The sequence below is a fragment of the Ornithodoros turicata genome, chromosome 8 (assembly GCF_037126465.1).
Source record: "Ornithodoros turicata isolate Travis chromosome 8, ASM3712646v1, whole genome shotgun sequence".
Classification (NCBI taxonomy): domain Eukaryota; kingdom Metazoa; phylum Arthropoda; class Arachnida; order Ixodida; family Argasidae; genus Ornithodoros; species Ornithodoros turicata.
Window position 1 is genome coordinate 14,296,794 of NC_088208.1, and position 20,062 is coordinate 14,316,855.

At 44.9% G+C, this 20,062-nt stretch overlaps 1 protein-coding gene across 1 annotated transcript in view; it reads right to left on the reverse strand.

Annotated features, from left to right (window-relative positions):
- Window positions 1–20,062, reverse strand: part of LOC135366492 (RNA-binding protein 33-like) — a 32,349-nt gene that overhangs the window by 7,704 nt on the left and 4,583 nt on the right. Inside the window, exons 4-10 of the mRNA XM_064599204.1 lie at window positions 13,168–13,418; window positions 12,112–12,213; window positions 11,980–12,043; window positions 10,982–11,160; window positions 10,380–10,718; window positions 4,991–5,107; window positions 1,412–1,589 (exon numbers count right to left, since the gene is read on the reverse strand). Coding sequence (XP_064455274.1) covers window positions 1,412–1,589; window positions 4,991–5,107; window positions 10,380–10,718; window positions 10,982–11,160; window positions 11,980–12,043; window positions 12,112–12,213; window positions 13,168–13,418 — 1,230 coding nt within the window. The remainder of the gene's footprint in view (window positions 1–1,411; window positions 1,590–4,990; window positions 5,108–10,379; window positions 10,719–10,981; window positions 11,161–11,979; window positions 12,044–12,111; window positions 12,214–13,167; window positions 13,419–20,062) is intronic.

A 20,062-nucleotide genomic window follows, 5' to 3' on the forward strand; every position in this document is an offset into this window, starting at 1 on the left:
ATCTGTTCACCTCCTTACCCTGTCTACAGCACAGTTGCTTTGCGTTGATAACAGTGACATTAGTTGCGCAACAAAAATTGTAGTAATAGTGTTCAGCACAGAACAACAATCAACAGGAGACTGAGGAATGGCTGCATTGTTCGTTTGGAGTGTACTTTGGACGCTCCTGTTTCCAGTTTTCATGCTATTTGTTTTAAATTGGAGGAAAAAAACAAAGCGAAAACAATCTATCTATTTCGGGAGCGAAAACGAATCTATTTCGGGAGCGGCAAAATAAAATACAGTAAAACCCGCGGATAGCGATATCGCGTATAACGATATCCCTCGTAAAGCGATGGTTCATGATTTTACCGTCAAAATATACATTGTTTCTATGGGGAAACGACCCGCGTATAGCGATGGAGACCGTGGTTCCGAGTATTCATATAACGAGGTTGGACGCTGTCCCGTGCACGTAAACCGATAAGATACAGTAGAGACTCGATGCTACGAATCTCACGGGGTAGCGGAAAAAATTCGTGTAATCCGAAATTCGCATCAAAAGAATTAAACCAAAATAAAAATTGAGGCAAGAAAATAGACAGCGACTGTTCATTTTCCAATACTGTCAGTGAAAGAGGTAGGTGGTAATGCTTTTGTGTCTCCGTATTTGGCAAATGCTGCTCAAATTCGCGAGATGATTCAGAAGGCCTAGCACGTGCTTTCCGCCCGCACGACCCGCGACAGTGTTCTAAAGCGAACTTCTCCTAGAGCATGCAGGCGTTAGGTGAAGCCGACTTGCGGAATGGTGACGTGTAGTGTTGCCAGAAGTTGTCCTGCTATGTTGTCTCGTTCCCTCCACGAGTTCTGATCGCTGTTTTCCCAAGCCACTGCGATGTCACACAGCTTCGCGTTTTTTGTTTTGTTTTTTTTAGCATCTGTTTCTGTTTGTTTTTTTTTTGCTACACGCAGGGGACGCGCTATTTAGGTCAGCCCTCGTTTGGCGATGTACTCCGTATAACGATGGAATTCGCGATTACCGTCAATATCGTTATACGCGGGTTTCACTGTAAAATTGGAAGATATATGGTGGAAAAACAGATTTTCATGTTTTAAATCACTTCTTGCATTTCAGGTGAACAACTGGTGAGAAACAGCCGCATTGTGTGCTCAGCCAATGCTCCTACAATTCTCCAGTGCCTCACTTAGTGGCCGCATTCACAATATGGCAAGTTCGTTTTCTGTGCTTTTTGGGTTTTACTATTAGTGACAATGATGCAAACTGCAGGACAAAAACAACTTTTAACCCAGATTAGCCATATAGGGTCCTACGAGTTTTGCAAACTCGTGTCCGTTTTCTTTTTTTTTCACTGAAGTGGCTACGGGAGCCTGCTCATTTTTAACGCAACTCTCGTGAGTATTAGACACAAACCTGCACTGTCGCTCTTCTGAGCGGTATCTCCCATACCGCTATGCAGATTCTTCTCCATAACGTCCCTCTGCCTCTGCATGGCCGCTAGCTTACGGCGTTCCGCTTTGATGCGCAGGACCTGTTCTCGCAATTTCTTTTGCTCTTCGATCTTACGGCGCAATTCGAGTGTCGCTGAATCCTGCAATCGTGCGAAGGGTCAAACGTTACTTACAAGTAGCATCCAACTGCTTGAGCTACGTGTGCCTTGGCAAAACTTCAAATAACCAAAAAGTGAAAATAATCGTGGCTTTGCCATCACTCGTGCCATGGGTCATGGCTAAAATTTAAGCAAAAGGTCACGACACGAGACTTAATCCACTATTAATTTTTTTAAAACTAAAATGTATCCCATTTTATTTTGTTCCAAGACTGGTGCTCTGGATGGTATTAAATTTGACTCACTGTACCTGAGCACACTTATATGTGATGAAAGATGAAAGTCGCTGAAAAGGTTAGCCAGCTGTAAGACTCGAACCCACATCTTCTGGATTACCGGTCCAGGGCTCTACCAATTGAGCTAAGCTAACACGCCTTCTCAGGGACTTCCAGGGTGTGTCCATCTGAAGGGACAAACCAGCCACTCTCTCTCACTCATCCTCCTTTCACTCTTACATTTTTGCACACTCATACACACATTCACACGACAGGGATTGACGCAAGCGGCGATTGTTGAACAATAGAGAACTGATGTCCTGAGGCTGGAACAACATAGAAGGGACAATCACATACAATCAGTTCTTTCTTGTTCAACACTTATACGTGTTGCTGTAATTTTTTTGCCCCGTTAATAAATTCACCAGTCCATAGCGCTATATCCTTGTGTGTTTCGTGTTCATTATGCAAGTAAATACAGTACACCAGTATACATGCACACATATCATGCCAGGAACACCATCATGGCAAAAACACTATCAAGTCGCAAAATTGTAAGTCTCGCGCAGGACCGCAACAGGTGTCAAATTTCTTCCCACAAAAGTTGTGTTATACAGTAAAGACAAATACATAGGGCCACAAAAGTTTGACAGGTGAAACACTAGGATGCATCTTCTCTGATCGAAGTTAACCAGTAAAACTTTGCGGATTCTAAGTTCTGAGAACATAACTTGTGCCACCCTGCAAAAGTTTCAAGTGGTACTGTCATTCACATTAGATTATGAGTAGGGCCTGACTTTTTCGGGTTTTATTTTTGGCCAAATTCGGGGGGTAAATATCGGGTGATATTTTTCATGTGAAAATTCGGGTGTATTCGGGTTAAATCCCGTTACAGCATATTCTGTCGTCAGGAATTCGGGTGATTTTTTTTTGTTTAATAAAAATTTGTCTTAACATGGAACTAATGTTTAGCAATGTTATCAAACTTTATTTTAATGCACGCTTATGAGTGTGCCACGCGACCCGGTTGTTTTCGGGTAGATTCGGGTTAAACCCGAATTTTACAGATTTCGTTCGGGGGGTAAATATCGGGCGGATACGGGTTTAACCCTAAAAAGTCAGGCCCTAATTATGAGTCAGTACGGCCACTAAAAAAAGAAAGGAGGAAGGAAATAGGGCTACTTTTAAAGAAGCACGGGACGTATCTCAAACATTCATATTTTTTACTGTTGTGATATGAGATCAAATTAATTTGGGAATTGCCGCACAAAATATTTGCTTCGGATAGTGCACATTTCCTGGAGAGAATTACGGCTGATTCACACGATGCAACTTCAGTGGCACGCAACTGGGTTGTGCAACCTGGCTGCAAGAGTTGCATGACGTATCGCCCCATGAGCGATTTTTTTCTGGCCATCTTTAGGTGCAACCTGTCAATTGCTTGGCCCCCTTCTCCGAAGACATCGAATCACAGTGGCGTCCTGCCTGGACGTTACCTCCGAGACGTAAATTCTGCAGCCCAGACAAGAACGTCGTAGCAGCATGGAAGCTGGCCCGACGGCTCACGTAACACATTTCACGAGCCGTTACAAACTGTCAATCGTGGAAGATGAAAGTCACTGAAAAGGTTAGCCAGCTGTAGGAATCGAACCCACATCTTCTGGATTACCGGTCCAGGGCTCTACCAATTGAGCTAAGCTAACACGCCTCTCCAGCGACTTTCGGGGTGCGTCATCTGAAGGGACGACAAACCAGCCACTCACTCTCACTCACCCTCCTTTCACTCTTACATTTTTTGCTCACTCATACACACATTCATACGACGGAAATCGACGCAAGCGGCACCTGTTGAACAAGAGAGAAACTGATGTTCTGAGGCTGGAACAACATACAAGGGACAGGTAATCCAGAAGATGTGGGTTCGATCCCTACAGCTGGCTAACCTTTTCAGTGACTTTCATCTTCCATCGTTGATTTCTTAGGCAATTTGAGGCCTGTTTGTATCTGTCCCTTGTATGTTGTTCCAGCCTCAGAACATCAGTTTCTCTCTTGTCAATCGTATTTTTTTCAGTTCTCGCTCTCGTGCAATTTGATGATTTCGTTCAACGCTACGATATGGTGATTGCTTGTGTTGTGAAAGGAGCCTACTCTATGCAACTTCAATTGCGCACAACCGTTTCTGGAACGAAATTGCAGCGAGAATTGCATCGTGTGAATCGACCCTTGGTGTATGAGAATAAGCACAGCGCCCGAGGTCTCTCCCAGCTACTTTGGCATGATGTGACATCAGGTCATTGACCACCTGCATTCAGCATTGAATGCCGAGAATGTATTGTATGAATGTATGCTAAGAACAGTTAGGGCCTGACTTTTTAGGGTTAAACCCGTATCCGCCCGATATTTACCCCCCGAACGAAATCTGTAAAATTCGGGTTTAACCCGAACCTACCCGAAAACATCCGGGTCGCGTGGCACACTCATAAGCGTGCATTAAAATAAAGTTTGATAACATTGCTAAACATTAGTTCCATGTTAAGACAAATCTTTATTAAAAAAAAAAAAATCACCCGAATACACCCGAATTCCTGACGACCAGAATATGCCGTAACGGGATTTAACCCGAATACACCCGAATTTTCGAATGAAAAACATCGCTCTCTTTAACACTGGCAGGATGTCTTGGTATGGTAGTCCTAGAGCTGACTCCTCTTGTGCCCACGCTCGTCGAGCCTCACGGTCGGCTCGTTCGTTCCCCGGGATCCCAGTGTGGCTGGGGACCCAGCAGAGACAGACCGAAAAGCTTCGGGAACGAAGCTGGGTCGCAAGCGCTCGTACCCGCCTGAAGAGGTGATTCCTGCTGTCATAGCATGAAAGCAGCGCACGCACAGAGCTTAGCGAATCGGAATAAATTACTGAATTTTGGAGGTCGTTTTGTTGAATGTGATGCGACACTAAAGGCTCGCTTGCGCACTAAGATTGTGCACAGCGCTCGTACGTTTTGTGCAAACGTGTATCCCAGGGCCTGCAATTCTAACTTCTACTCCCGCTGACGTGTCTTTTTTTACTTTTTCGACCTGTCCATGCTCCTTTCAGCAGTGGGAAAAGATTTAGGAACTTCTTCAAAAAAAAAAAAAAAAATAAGAAAATAAAAAGATGAGAAAACATTACCTCTTCCACTTCCTTCGGTAGGGAGACCTTAACGGGCTCTGGAGGTGGCAGGTTCTCCACAATAGGAACTTCTTTGATGTTTGAACTGTTGACTGTACGGCCCATCGGTGGACGGCTCTACAGAAACAACGTAACGCTTTAAACACAGTTCAGCAGTGCATAAGAAGAAGTTGAAATAATATAATACAGTAGAATCTCGATGATACGATCACGGATGATACGAATTCTTTTCCGGTGCCGGCCGGAATGCCTATTCTTCCCACGTATTAGAGTTCGGACGATACGAACGCGTTATCTTGCCTTTACGGATGATACGAATGAGCCGAGGATGCGACAGAGGTCGTTCCCCCGTGACGCAAAGAGCGCGCGAGTCATGCTGCTGCGTCTTTCGAGAGGGGAGGGCGATCCTCACCACGAACTCCCTTACATCATGTAGCGCAATGCAAGCAATGACTTTCCTTTTGGTGGTGGAGATAAGAGCAAAGGGATTGAAAGGCCCGGAACCTTATCACCTTATCTCTGTTTTGACCTTTTTACCCCCCCCGCAACAATAAACCGCGAAGCTGTGTGACATCGCTCTGGCGGAAAACAGAGACCAGAACCCCAGAACACGTGCAGGGAACATATCGGGACAACTTGTGGCAACATTACGCATCACCATTCCGCAAGTCGGCTTCACCTAACGCCTGCATGCTTTAGGAGAAGCTCGCTTTAGACCACTGTCGCGCGACTCGCGGGTGAAAAGCACGTGCTACGTCTTTTGAATCATCTCGCGTATTTGGGCAGCATTGGCCAAAAACGGAGACACAAAAGCGTTACAACCGACCTCTTTCATTGACAGTAACGGAAAATGAACAGTCACTGTCTGTTTTCTTGCCTCAATTTTTATTTTGGTTTAATTCGTTTGATACGAGTTTCGGATGATACAAATTTTTTCCGCGACCCCGTGAGATTCGTACCACCGAGATTCTACTATAATCGAAATAATAAACATGTCGAAAGAAGACTGTTTCCTAATAATATTTCCGACTGAAAGAAAACCCTCCATTTCATATCCAAAACAAACACATTGCCTTCGAGATTGAAGGGACAGCTTGGAGCCATAAACTAGAATAGAGGACACAGGTCGTATTTTTCAAGTTCAACGTGCTTTACCCAAGTGCAAGAAATTTCTTTGCTGCATGGCTTGGCCCATCAATTTTGGCTAACACTAACGCAAGACCCAGCACCGACCTTAACGTGTAACCACATAGTAGTGCCCTCTCTGCCGCCTTTAAAACAACAACAAAGAGTGTATTGTCTGATGCATGAGCGGTAGCGAAAATGCTCACACAGAGTGGCGAGCTTTGACTGCTCTGTACTACTTAGCCTGAAGAAACAATAAACTCATCGCCTTGCAGTGATGGCCAGTAGTTAACTACATGTAGTTAAACTACTAGTTAAACTACCTGATTGTAGTTAAAAAGTAGTTATCAGCTACTTGCAGAAATGTAGTGGCAACTACTAGTTAAACTACTATTTTAAGTAGTTCACTACAGTAGTTAGGTTACTGAAGGCGCCAACTACTTCCGATTTTGCCGCAAGCTTTACGGCACGACTGTGCTTCCGACTTTTACCTCGAGCTACTTGTTTGATGAGAACGGAGGTGCGGAGCAATTGTGTCGTGCATGTGTACTAAATCTTCACTTTGAATGCTTGTCTAGTGAAGCCTCATTTGCTGCGAAATAATTCTGCAACTTAGTTTATCGCGTAGGCACAGAAAGAATCCCGCCGCAAGCTTTGTATTTGACGATCGTAGCCATGACTTGAGCCAAAGTTTATTATTGCTTGTGATTCATGTTTAGGTGTCCAAGAACACTACAAGGGATTGGTGTTGGTGGACAACGTTAGGTAGTTATAGATGTAGTTAAACCACATTGCAGTAGTTAAAAAAGTAGTTTTAACTACTCCCTTGAAAAGTAGTTGAACTACTAGTTTAACTACTCAATCACAAAGTAGTTAGTAGTTATAGTTAAACTACTGTAGAAGTAGTTAGTGGCCATCACTGTCGTCTTGTCAAGTATTACATTTAATGGTAAGCCATCTCCATCTTGGTGAACACAACATTTCGTGCATAAAATTGTAACATTTTACTATTAAATGGCTTCCAAAGTCGTTCATGACAACACGTGTCAATTGCGGCATTACTTTAAAGTACATAAAGCCGAGCCTGTTCCTAACAGTTGAAGGGAACGCGAAATTCGATCGTTGTTATCAGAGCGTCACCGCACACGAACACTCGTGACATGGCCAGCTGGGATGACATCCACGAAGTACGGGGGGTGTGCAGAAAAAAAAAGCCCCACATTTACGCATGTACCACGTTCCCCGCTTACTGTGGCGCACGCCCACACATTTATGCATTTATGCGGTGAAAACCATTTTCAAAAATCGTAGTCACCAAATTCTGCGTAACAAAAAGTTAGCCATGCCACGGTTCTCCCTGTGCGTCCCAAACTGCCTACGCACTAGTCAATGCGGTGTTCACGACACAGTCGCGCCTAGCTATCGTTAGGTGTGCCAGGTTTCGTTTCGGTTTCTGCACGGTTAAGTGCACTGCACACCTACTTCAGCACTCTCCTGAAAGCACCTCCTTCCTTAGTTTCAATGATAAACTAGAACCTTGAGTCTCAATTTTCGCGTGTTTGTGGGGTTGCGTGCCAATGCAGCCCCTCGGGGGGGCATCCCCCTGGCCGATCGCAATGACCTTGTGGTGCCTGTTATCGTGAACACCAGCGGGACAGAGGGGTTTGGGGAAGCGACTCCCCGGAGTCAGTCGGTGCTCAGACGAAGACGTGAGAGGCGGGGGAAAAGAGGAACAAAGGGCGATATGCAAGTTCTACTTTCCGTGTCAGAATCATTCTTAGTTGGCAGCAGGGAACGAACTGGGCCATTATAGCCCACGGTCGTGGGATAGGCTACCTAAATAAGAGCAGATCCCACATTTGGCGCCCAACGTGGGGCGCAAAAAATTAAGCATTTAACATTTGAAAGTTAAAGGAAATAGTGCACCTACCGTATTTTCTCGAATCTAAGACTACCTCGAATATAAGTAGGGCCTGACTTTTTAGGGTTAAACCCGTATCCGCCCGATATTTACCCCCCGAACGAAATCTGTAAAATTCGGGTTTAACCCGAATCTACCCGAAAACATCCGGGTCGCGTGGCACACTCGTAAGCGTGCATTAAAATAAAGTTTGATAACATTGCTAAACATTAGTTCAAACATAGTTAAATTTTTATTAAACAAAAAAAAAAATCACCCGAATTTCTGACGACAGAATATGCCGTAACGGGATTTAACCCGAATTTTCAAATGAAAAATATCACCCGATATTTACCCCCCGAATTTGGCCAAAAATAAAACCCGAAAAAGTCAGGCCCTAAATATAAGACGACACCCCAAGTTTAGGGTGCACAAATTTGGAAAGAAAGTTGACAGGGATTGGGAGGCAGAATATCAGTTGGAATCAACGCACAATACTGTTTATTTATCGACACTTTCTACACTACTGTATTCTTTGTTGCTAACTGCGCACAGCTCGTCGTCCTCCGTTCCGTCCAAAAAATTTGATACACCATATTTCTTAAAGGGACTATGAAATGATTTTTTTCTTCGTTTCGTTCGAAAGAAGACATTTTTCTGAGTCTAGAACCGAAATTTTACTTTCGTCGCGCGAGCGGATTTCTCGGGAGCGAATTTAAACGGAGCGGCGAAGGGAGGACAGCTGGCGCCGCGCCGTGACGAGCTGCCGAGCGGAGACACAACGGGCAACTTGACGCGACCACGGCCGGCTCAGCAATACGTCATCGTGACGTGTTGCCGAGCCGAGGAATCCCGCCAGGAGCATGCGCCGTAGGATCGCGCGTATGCGTTCATCGGGAGTGGAAATCTCCATGACAGCAGCTTTCGTGCGATCGGCAGATTTCGGCAGTGGCGGCAGCCACAGCGCGAGCTCGCGGCATTACTTGCCATTGTGCAACACCGGTGACGTAACGGGGAACCGAAGAGCGGTCCGTACAGTTACACCATCGGCAGGGAAATATGCGCGGGAGAGGAGGAACGCGGAAGAGACATTTCCAGCGCGCGCTCCTCGCAGAGTGGAGCGATTTCGTCCGGAAAAATTTGTGCCATATTAGTTTCTCTGCAGGAAGAACAGTTTCCATCCAAAAAAAGTATGGGGGTTCGGGAAATTTCATAGTCCCTTTAAGAATGTGCCCGACATCGTCATCAGGCACATTGCACCAACTGTCCAAAATCCACTGCACTGACACAATTCTTGATCTCTCCCTGTTGTTTTAACCACTTTTAACACTAATTTCCAATACTTGAAAGCGCCTTGCCACCGCTAAACTGTTGCTGTATTTACGAAAGTGTTGACTTTTCATCAAAACGCCGGAGACTGACGCCGTGACAGTGAATGAAGAATGAACGCCGCCACAGCCGTCCCCCCCATTGTGCCCGTATTGCCGTATTTGCATCGCACTGACACCGTAACACGTGATACCGGTCGCGATTCGCTATTGGCCGATCCCGTCATGCGCTTCTGCCTCTCCCCGGACTTCGCAGTGGCACGCATATTCGAATACAGTCGCCGACCGATTTTTCGGACTCGTTCGTGGAACGGCCGCCGCGGGTCCCATAGAAGTGATGGATAAGAACGTCGAAAATTTTCGGACGCCGTGCAGCTCCGTTGCTCGATATTTCGGACTCTGTTTGCCCAACCCGCGAATTTCTCTCATGGGGTGACGGAAAACATTGGCATCATCTGAAATTCGTATTGAAAGAAATCAACCAACTACAATATTGAAGAAAAAAAAAAAAAAAAAGGGCAGTGATGACTGTTGATTTTCCATTCCTCTGAGTAGAAGAGGTCTGTCGTAGCGCTTTTGCGTCGCGCTGTAAAGTGAGCTTCACCTAAAGCTCGCATGCGTTAGGTGAAGCCGACTTGCGGACTCGATGACGGCGGTGCCTTTGTCAGCGTACTGACAGCGACGAAATGTCGCTTCGGGAAATAGAAGCTGACGTTATCAGGCAGAACTGGAAGGGCGTTAGGAAAGCATCGACAAATTTTTCCAGCCTACTAGGACTTAGTAAAGTTTATTTTGAAGCAAAATTCATTTTTTCTGACTGCTCGATTATTCGGACTCTTGCGCGATCCCCGCCGAGTCCGAAAAATCAAACAGTGACTGTATAAGACGACCCCCCGACTTTGGAACACTGGATTTTTTGAAAAAAAAAAAAAAAAAAAAGTCTGGTAATCGAGAAAATAAGGTATGTCAAATGCCAACGGCTGTGACCCTGAGCCCAGCCACTGTTACCATCTTTTAGAATGAGAGGCAAACTCACGGATCGGGGACTGTCCATTCGCCCAACCTTGGGTTGGGGGCACGGCAGCAGGGGTCCCTGTCCCGCCCCTTCGCTAGGGCTGCCCCTTTTCCTCAGTACGCCCCGCACCTGTCTCCCAAATGGGGGCTCTGTTGCTGGAACTGGGGTCGCCCCAAATCCTCCCCCGGGGGAGGAAGCTGGATGCGAGGGTGACAGAGGCGGCTGCATCGGAGGTGGTGGTGGCCCGTGGTGGTGGTGCGGAGGGTGAGGTGGCGGCGGGTGGGAAGCGTGCATCATCTGCGGAGGAGCACCCTGCTGCTGATGGAAATGGGGCGGCGGGCGATGCTGGTAGTGCTGCTCCTGAGCCGCGAGAAAATTTAACGAGATTAACGCTTTCACCAACAACTACAGTCACACTGACAGATTTTCTGAGTTTAGGAAATCAGTTGGCATTTTTAATGAGTGGTATAAATTCACTTTACTTCAAAAGCCTTCAGTTAAGAGAAAAAGGAGTACGCATTAAATTTCGGATATGCACAAGATGTCGAACTGCAGTACTGAGTGCATAGTGTTCAGCGTTCTCCAGTGCACGTACGGGTGATCAAACAGTTTACGGTAATTACTTGCGGAGGTTGGCCAGCAGACTGGGAAATCTGCGGTGGAGGACAATGCTGATGCTGCGACACCACGGGGAAAGGGTGCGCTGGGACAGGTGAAGACATGTGATGCTGCTGCGGTGGCTGTAGTGGGGCGTTGGTGTAGTGTGGAGGACTTCCAAAAGGCTGAGACTGCTGTCGAGCACCTGGGATAAGTCACGCACCATAACGTCAGTAAAAATTCACTGAGCCTGCAGCGTTATTAGAGACTGAAGTTTTAGGGTTTGACCTGATTCTTCCCCCGAACTTGCACCCCGAACTGAAGTTTGCCTCTTTAGGGTGAAACATGGTTTTTACCCGGCAAGTTGCCCTCACTGGGATGTCTGTAGGAATGCACGAACTTGCTGGTTTGGCAGAAAAATGCAGTTACATCACCGTTTGCACCAAACCACTACAGTTAGTTTGAGTAACCGAGCCCGATTTCTCACGCAAGTTCGTATGAATACAGTGCACATGTTTATTTACCCAATTTTTACCTCCTGAATTTAGAAAAAAATATTTCCTGGAAACTTTAGGCTCTAAGCATTATTGATGAGGCTACTAAAAAAAAACGAAAATGCTCCTTGATAGAAATATGCACAGTCGACGTTGCAGGGCAGTGAATCACAGTGAGGTGACATACAAATGTTCAGTTGTTAATTACAGTCACAATCGATTTTTTTGCATTCCAAAGATTCTGATTTTTTTTTTTTTATCTCATGGACAATGCATTAACACCAGCCATTTTCATGACCCTTCATGGGACCAATGCATTTCCACGTCCAGTATTTCAGCTCAAGGACAAGTCAAGGAACCGCTCAATTTTTCGTTTCTATTTTGGAACTTCAATTTGCATATTCCAGAGACAACCTTCCACATCTTCCAAGCTGATTCCTCCAAAAGCCGAAGCAAAGCACTCGTGATATTCGAACACACACATTGTCCATGGTGATGAGCACCGAATCCAGTAACAGAAGAAAACATACCAGGGGCGATGCCATGATGTCCGCTGCCTGCGGGGTGTACCCAGGGATCGATATCACGGCGTGGCTGTTAACGAGGTATCAAGGTGTAAATATTAGAGCCAATACTTCTATTGCCCAGTGTGAAGTACTCACTGGGAACTCTCCATTTCGTCCTGGCCCAAAGTCAATGTGAGGTGGAGGCATCTCAAATGGTTCCAGTCCAGGCCGCGAGGTAGGAACGAATCGATCCATTGCCTAGAAGATGAGAGGGGTAGAAAGAGATGTTAACATAATCAGGAGGGCTTCTGTGTGAGTAAAAGTTACAAAAGCTACAATCCTTCAGTTATTGGAACCCATTTACATTGCTGGGGTCGATTTAACTGTGACCGAGAAACAGCAGATTCCGCACAGTGTGTTAGATTTGCATCACACAGCCCAGAATGTATATACAGTAGAACCTCTTGTAGTAAAACTCTGCTTATAGTAAACGAGAACTGCGGTCTCGATAGAATCCCATACATTCAATGGCACACCTGATATAATAAAACACCTGATCTAGTAAAATTTCATCATGGTCCCAGAGAGTTTACTACAAAGGGGTTCTACTATATTCCTTTTTATTCGAGGTGTGCCATTATTCGAAAATTTCGAATACGAAGAGAATTATTTCTCATATAAAGAAAAATTTACTCGATGCCGATTCTACTGAGCAGGTCACAATTTCTATATGTACTTTGGGACGTATTCTTCATGAAAAGACTCTTCACTTCATTCAAGATCATAAACGCGCGGTTTTGCAGAAACAACAACGTCCACCAATGCTACATAAGTAGAGACTGAAGTTTTCGGGAGATTTTTTTTTTTCTTCAAAATTCTGGGGGTAAAAATCGAGTAAATAAACATGCGCATTAAATTCACGCGAATTCAGGTGAAAAAAAATTCCAGTACGCTAAATTCGGGGAGAAATCGGGCCAGTTACTCAAACTAACTGAACTGGTTCGGTACAAATGGTGATGTTGTAACTGCGTTTGCTGCCAAACAAGTTAGTGTGCATTCCTACAGACGTCTCGGGGAGGGCAACTTGCCAGGTAAAAATCGGGTTTCACCCTAAAGAGGCAACCTTCAATTCGGGGTACAAAACTCGGGGAAGAATGGGGTGAAACCCTAAAGCTTCAGGTTCTATACATAACACATGCTCATTATACTGACCGTTGAAAACTGTGCGGGTGCCAGAGGATGTGGCCCATTGTTAGCATATGTCGTCTGAGACGCATGAGGGGGTCGCTGGAACCCTCGTCCGTTCCCTGGATTCTGGGAGAACGGCGGTACCCTCTGCTCAGGTCGCGATGGGACTGGAGGCCTCATGAAGGGAAATGACTCGGGCCTCATCGGGTACAGGCCACCTTGCTGATGGGGATGATTCAGTTGTTGGTACGGAGGAGGTCGACCCATCCCCACACCTGAAAGCGATTCGTCGATACGTCAAGAAAAATCCAAACCTACAAACTACAGTCAACCCTCGATTTATGAACACCCTCGGTTCCCCGAAAAATCGTTCATAAATCGAGGGATTCATAAATCGAAAATTCCGTTAAGCGAGTACTATCGAGCAAATGGAACAGTATTTCCGAGTTGGGATTGTGTTTATAATGCCATATATTGTGTAATTTTGCTTTGGACCATGCCTTCTGCTGTATCAGTCTCACAAAACACAGATGTTAGCGCATTCACACTCTGTTTATTATGCAATACTAAATAGTTTAATTTTGCTTTGGACCATGCCTTCCGCTGTGTCAATTGAGGTCAGGAACACTTCTGCAAAAACCTGTTTGTTGTTCGGATTTCGAGGGGTTAAGAACCGAGGGTGCAATACCTCGAAAACGTTTTGTCTGTTCATGCATCATTCATAAGACCACGAATAATCCCTTTGAAGGTTTTCGTTGACCTCGGAACAATCCGTTCATAAATTGAGGGCAAAAACGATGGGCAACTCCTAGTTGGTTCCCAGAAATTCCATTCATTATTCGAATATCGAGGTTCATAAAACGAGGGAAAAATGCATGTAAAAAGTTTGGTTCCTCGTGCTAGTGTTCATAAAACGAGGGCATTCATAAATCGAAGGTTCATAAATCGAGGGTTGACTGTATATCAGAGCCTAACTGAAAGTTGTAGAAAAACTGTTTTTCCTAGGGGTGTGCGAATCCGAATAGTTTAAGTCAAATCGAATCGAATGGGGGAAAAAATTCTGAATACCGAATCAAATATCGAATATTCGTGCAAAATTTACAATATAAGACTTTTGCACTAAAAGTTTCCATTTTGTGGCCCATGGCTTTAGTGTAACTTTTCTGGCATTAACTGTCAGAAGAGATACATGCAATTCTTCTGTTTAAAGCCCATACTCTTTAATTTTGCATCGGAGTGGTTCCTGCTTTTCAGGTGAGCCTACACTTACTGGAGTTGTTACCTTCATTTCAAAAATTTTATGTCAGGTGGTAGCATGTTATACGGATGAGGCTATAATTGTTTCAGACAACCACATGCCATTTGTGAAACAAACGAATTGGCATCCTGCCTCAGCTTTGCCATGAACACCCTTTAGTTTCTGTGCTCTCACCCGAGGAAGTTGCACTGCTGAAATTTTAGACATGAAGGACATCTTTAAAACACCCTTCTTGTTTGTGGGCTGTAGTCATTACTCAAGAGTCCGAACTTTTCAAAGGCAACCTCACAAACATCAAATTAAAGTCCCCCATCGGCACCGCTAAATTGTATGTGGGAGGGGCGCCATCCTTTCCACAGACGATGTCTACTAAACTAAGTTTGGATAACGTTATCTTAAACTAAACACCATCCGGCCTGTGTTGGTCCTGCAGCAAGGGCAAGTTCATAGAGCAGGCTTCACCTCATGCACGGAAGCATCAGGTGAAGCCCACTTTCGGGTTGTGTCGTTCATATTCGTAGAATAGTCGAATATTCGAAAAATCGAACATTGGATATTCGATTCGCGAATCGAATAGTTTGAGCGTTTGGTATTCGATTCGAATTCGAGAACTCGAATATTCGCACACCCCTAGTTTTTTCCCCAAAATGTGGTTACGTAACGTGCTCCAGACTCACATCCTCACTTGCACTATTTCTGGGGGCACTGCACGGCACAGCGCTTACCCAAAGCCACAAGGGCCTGACAGATTTCCACGGTGCAACTCCCGTTAATTTGAACACTCCGGGTAATTAGAACTGACAGTTTTGTCCCGTACAAGCCACGCGTACCTGAGTGGAGGAAAACCCCCAGTAATTTTTCTCCACATGAACCGCACAGAAAGTGTCAAATCTATCTATCCATCGCTTAACATAACCCCCTAGAGAAACTTACACATGTCTGTGCCTTGCTACTAACCCACAAAAAACTGCACAGCCGGCTTACGATACCACAAATCGTGCTTACACACATACATCTTCATTTCATTCATTCAAAAATGCCTTACACCAATTCCTTTTCACTGCATCGTAACCTCGAACATACAGAATTGTTTTGTTAGTGTATTTCTTAGCTGTAAGATCCATATTACTACTGTGCTAATCACCATGTGCCATAATATTATTATTATTGTTTTCTCTCTTAATACACGTTACACCTAATTCCGAGAGTTGCTTTTACACTTGTAAAAAAACACGAGATCCCGTAACAAGCTCCAACTATGGGACCTCTGTCTGGATACAATCTATGATTAGGGCCTGACTTTTTAGGGTTAAACCCGTATCCGCCCGATATTTACCCCCCGAACGAAATCTGTAAAATTCGGGTTTACCCCGAATCTACCCGAAAACATCCGGGTCGCGTGGCACACTCATAAGCGTCCATTAAAATAAAGTTTGATAGCATTGCTAAACATTAGTTCCATGTTAAGACAAATTTTTATTAAACAAAAAAAAAACCACCCGAATACACCCGAATTCCTGACGACAGAATATGCCGTAACGGAATTTAACCCGAATACACCCGAATTTTCAAATGAAAAATATCACCCGATATTTACCCCCCGAATTTGGCCAAAAATAAAACCCGAAAAAGTCAGGCCCTATCTATGATCTGCACTACAATGCATACACGAAATAAAATGTGAAAAATGTGAAAATTCAAACTCATCAACATGATCAACAGTAACGTAGCTAGCATGGAACTATGCTGCTCACGATCCTTCCTCTTCGCTACACGGCCAATGAAGGGGACGCAAAGCCGCGGTTGAAGGAACTAATGGCGAATTCGACTGGTCGATTTGGAGCATACATTTTGTTATCCGCGAGAAAGCGTGTTTCGCTGCTCGGTTCAGATTGGATCCACACGCTTCACTGGTCATTTCAGATCAACTCGCTAAGTGACAGAGTGCACCCTCGTATCTTGCTGAATCCCTCTTACCCTGCTGAATTGAATGTCATTCCCAGAGACATATGCACTGAATGACATTTGTTGCGTGGCACACGGTGAAAACCAAATGGCATTCACCCAGTGAATGAGTCGGAGGAGCTCATTCGCTTTTCCTCTTAACTCTTCACCTCCGCGCTCGTTTTACAGCAACAGCTGTTAAGGGCTAAATTTTCGTGAAGATCTTGTCCCGTACGTCGCATTGCCGAAACACAGGAGAGAAGAAACGAGGTGGAGGAGAAGAAAAAGAAAAAGAGAAAAAGAAATAGAAGAAAAAGAAGAAGAAGTCACCTTGATATAGGCACGAAAAACGATGGAAATACGCAGGCATTTAGCAGTGATGGCCAGTAGTTAACTACATGTAGTTAAACTAGTAGTTAAACTACCTGATTGTAGCTAAAAAGTAGTTATCAACTACTTGCAGAAATGTAGTGTGCAACTACTAGTTAAACTACTATTTCGAGTAGTTGACTACAGTAGTTAGGTTACTGCAGACGCCAACTACTTCCGATTTTGCCGCAAGCTTTACCGCAGGACTGTGCTTCCGACTTTTACCTTGAGCTACTTGTTTGATGAGAACGGAGGTGCAGAGCAATTGTGTCATGCATGTGTACTAAATTTTCACTTTTATCACTGCTTGTGATTCATATTTAGGGGTCTAAGAACGCTATAGAATGGGATTGGTGTTGATGGACAACGTTAAGTAGTTATAGATGTAGTTAAACTACACTGCAGTAGTTAAAGAAGTAGTTTTAACTACCTCCACTGAAAAGTAGTTGAACTACTAGTTAAACTACTCCATCGCAAAGTAGTTAGTAGTTATAGTTAAACTACTGTAGAAGTAGTTAGTGGCCATCACTGGCATTTAGGCCCTCAAAAACACCAGAACGGGCAATAAAATGCAAAAATAGGCGCGTTAATGTGGTACGCTCTTTGGATATGCTAGAGTTTGAAAATGCTCCACCCACAGGAAAATGTGCTCACTTAAAGGCTACAGCACGGGACAAGCTTGGACTTGTGGTACATTAATTCTGAGGTGGCCTAGAAGCAAGCTATATTTAGGGCCCGACTTTTTCGGGTTTTATTTTTGGCCAAATTCGGGGGGTAAATATCGGGTGATATTTTTCGTTCGAAAATTCGGGCGTATTCGGGTTAAATCCCGTTACGGCATATTCTGTCGTCAGGAATTCGGGTGATTTTTTTTTTGTTTAATAAAAATTTGTTGTAACATGGAACTAATGTTTAGCAATGTTATCAAACTTTATTTTAATGCACACTTACGAGTGTGCCACGCGACCCGGATGTTTTCGGGTAGATTCGGGTTAAACCCGAATTTTACGGATTTCGTTCGGGGGGGTAAATATCGGACGGATACGGGTTTAACCCTAAAAAGTCAGGCCCTAGCTATATTGAATAATACTTTTAGTTCTCCGGTCTCGATGATCTTGAAAGATCAAGAGAGAGAGGGCAAACCCTTAGGTCAAATATGCATTAACCCTTCTAGCAAACCAAGATACTGAAGAAAAAAAAAAAAAAAAAAACACACACACACACACACACACAAAAAAAAAGAACAAAAGGCACAAACACGCAGAAACGAAAAGCAACATGCCGCATTCAACATGAGCCTGAAACGCGCACTCGCACTTTCACCCTTAAAAAAGGCTGTTACGTCATCTAAGAATGCTAAAGAAGGCCGCAATTCAATAGAGTCCGTGAAAACGCAGGCATTCCGGAGAGTGTCGCATTTATAGGTGAACGCCTAAAATTCTGGGCCCTACTCACTGTGGTCCGTCCTAAGAAGTACAGTCACCGTCCGATTTTTCGGACTCGGCGGGGATCGTGCAAAAGTCCGAATAATCGAGCAGTCCGAAAAAACGAATTTCGATTTCGAAATAAACTTTACTAAGCACTAGTAGGCTGGAAAAATTTGTTGATTCTTTCCTAACGCACTTCAAGCTCTGTCTGATAACAATCAGCTTCTATTTCCCATAGCGACGTTTCGTCACTGTACACTGACACGGGGCCCCGCCGTCATGAAGTCCGCAAGCCGGCTTCACCTAACACACGCGTGCTTCAGGTGAAGCCCGCATTACAGCACTGTTGCGGGAATCGCGGATGGGCAGCAGGTGCTGGGCCTTTCGAAACATGCTGCTGGCTAAAAACGAAGCCTCAAGAGCTCCGCGGCCGTTCCGCAAACGAGTCCGAATAATCGAGCATGCCCAAAAATTGGGGTTCTAATTATTGGTCGACGACTGTATACCATAGATTGAGAAGTTACCCATCAAAAAGAACTCGTTACAAGTTAAGTTACCGTGTGAAAAATGTAACTAAGGTAATAACGAAGTTCTTCAGCCTGAAATGTAACTCGCAGTTACTGAGTTACTTAAAAAAAAGTAAGAGTTACTTCCAAGTTACTTCGGACACAAAATAGCATTACGCAGGTGCAGCGCACGTGAGCAGTTGAGTTAGACCTTGAGTTGCCTGCGGAGGAGTGCAACACGCTTAGATAATTTTCGTTTATGTCCAACAATAGACCTCTCCCTGTTTGGAAACAAATGACGCCATAGTGTTCAACAGCGCCACAAATTTGGTAGAATTGAACTACGCTCGAAGCTAGAAGTGAACAAGGTTGTGCCCGAAAGCCACGGTCTTGAGGGGATTACGATATGGTCCCTTAAAGCAGTGGTTCTCAAACTTTTTTGGCCCGGGGAACCCCTGTTCCTAAACATGAGCAGTACATCAGATATCACGTACATCAGGCCCCCACGAAGAGGTCACGGAGCTTCTCGCTGGCACGTTCCAGGCCTACTCCTTTGCCTAGTAAGGGGTTTGTCAACGGGTCAAAGCGCCCATAAACAACGGAAAGAGGCCGCGAACAAACTCCGCAGCCGCGGTGCGCGTGCTTCTGGCCTGCCGAGCGAGCTTGGGCGGGGGAATTCAAGTTCTGTGAATGGATAGGGGCCGAGGCGGCAGCCTTCTCGCGGAACCCGGGAAGGCAGCTCGCGGAACCCCTGTGTTCCGCGGAACCCAGTTTGAGAACCACTGCCTTAAAGGGACGCGACCCTCGGTCCTGCTTTTCTTTCAATGGGAGGCAGCGAACAAGTGCCCGTTCGTGGAACCCAGCCCTCTCCTTCCGATTTGTTTCGGTTTCAGTCTGTCTACCAATGTCATGATGACGTTTCTCTGGTAGAGGTCCATCCGAACGCTTTGCATCTTACTCCCTGTGGGCGCACAATGGTTCAGCTTCATTTCAATGGCGGCGGTTCTTACTTCCTGAATAAAATACTGTGACTGATTGAATATCACATTTTATGGCAAAAAATGCCATGAAGGAACTGGAGAGAAAGCAAGAAAATATGTGGACGTGAGTGAAGAGCGAGTTAAAAGAAACTTGGAACTTAAGTTACTTTTGCAAAGTTATCTGAAAAAGGAACGAGTTCCTCTGAAAGTTACCACGACGCAAAAGTAGCGAGTTAAGTTACAAGTTACCAAAAAAAGGAATTTAGTTACAGTAACGAGTTACTTCGAAGTCTGCTGTACACGTCTCCCCAAGAGCTTCAGCTCTCTCAACGTCTCGGCTCATAAAACGACACGTAGCAAAACACGCGACGGACAAGCTCAAATAAACAACTCTGTCGCTGTCGTTGATTTGATCAACAAACTTGCATCACATCC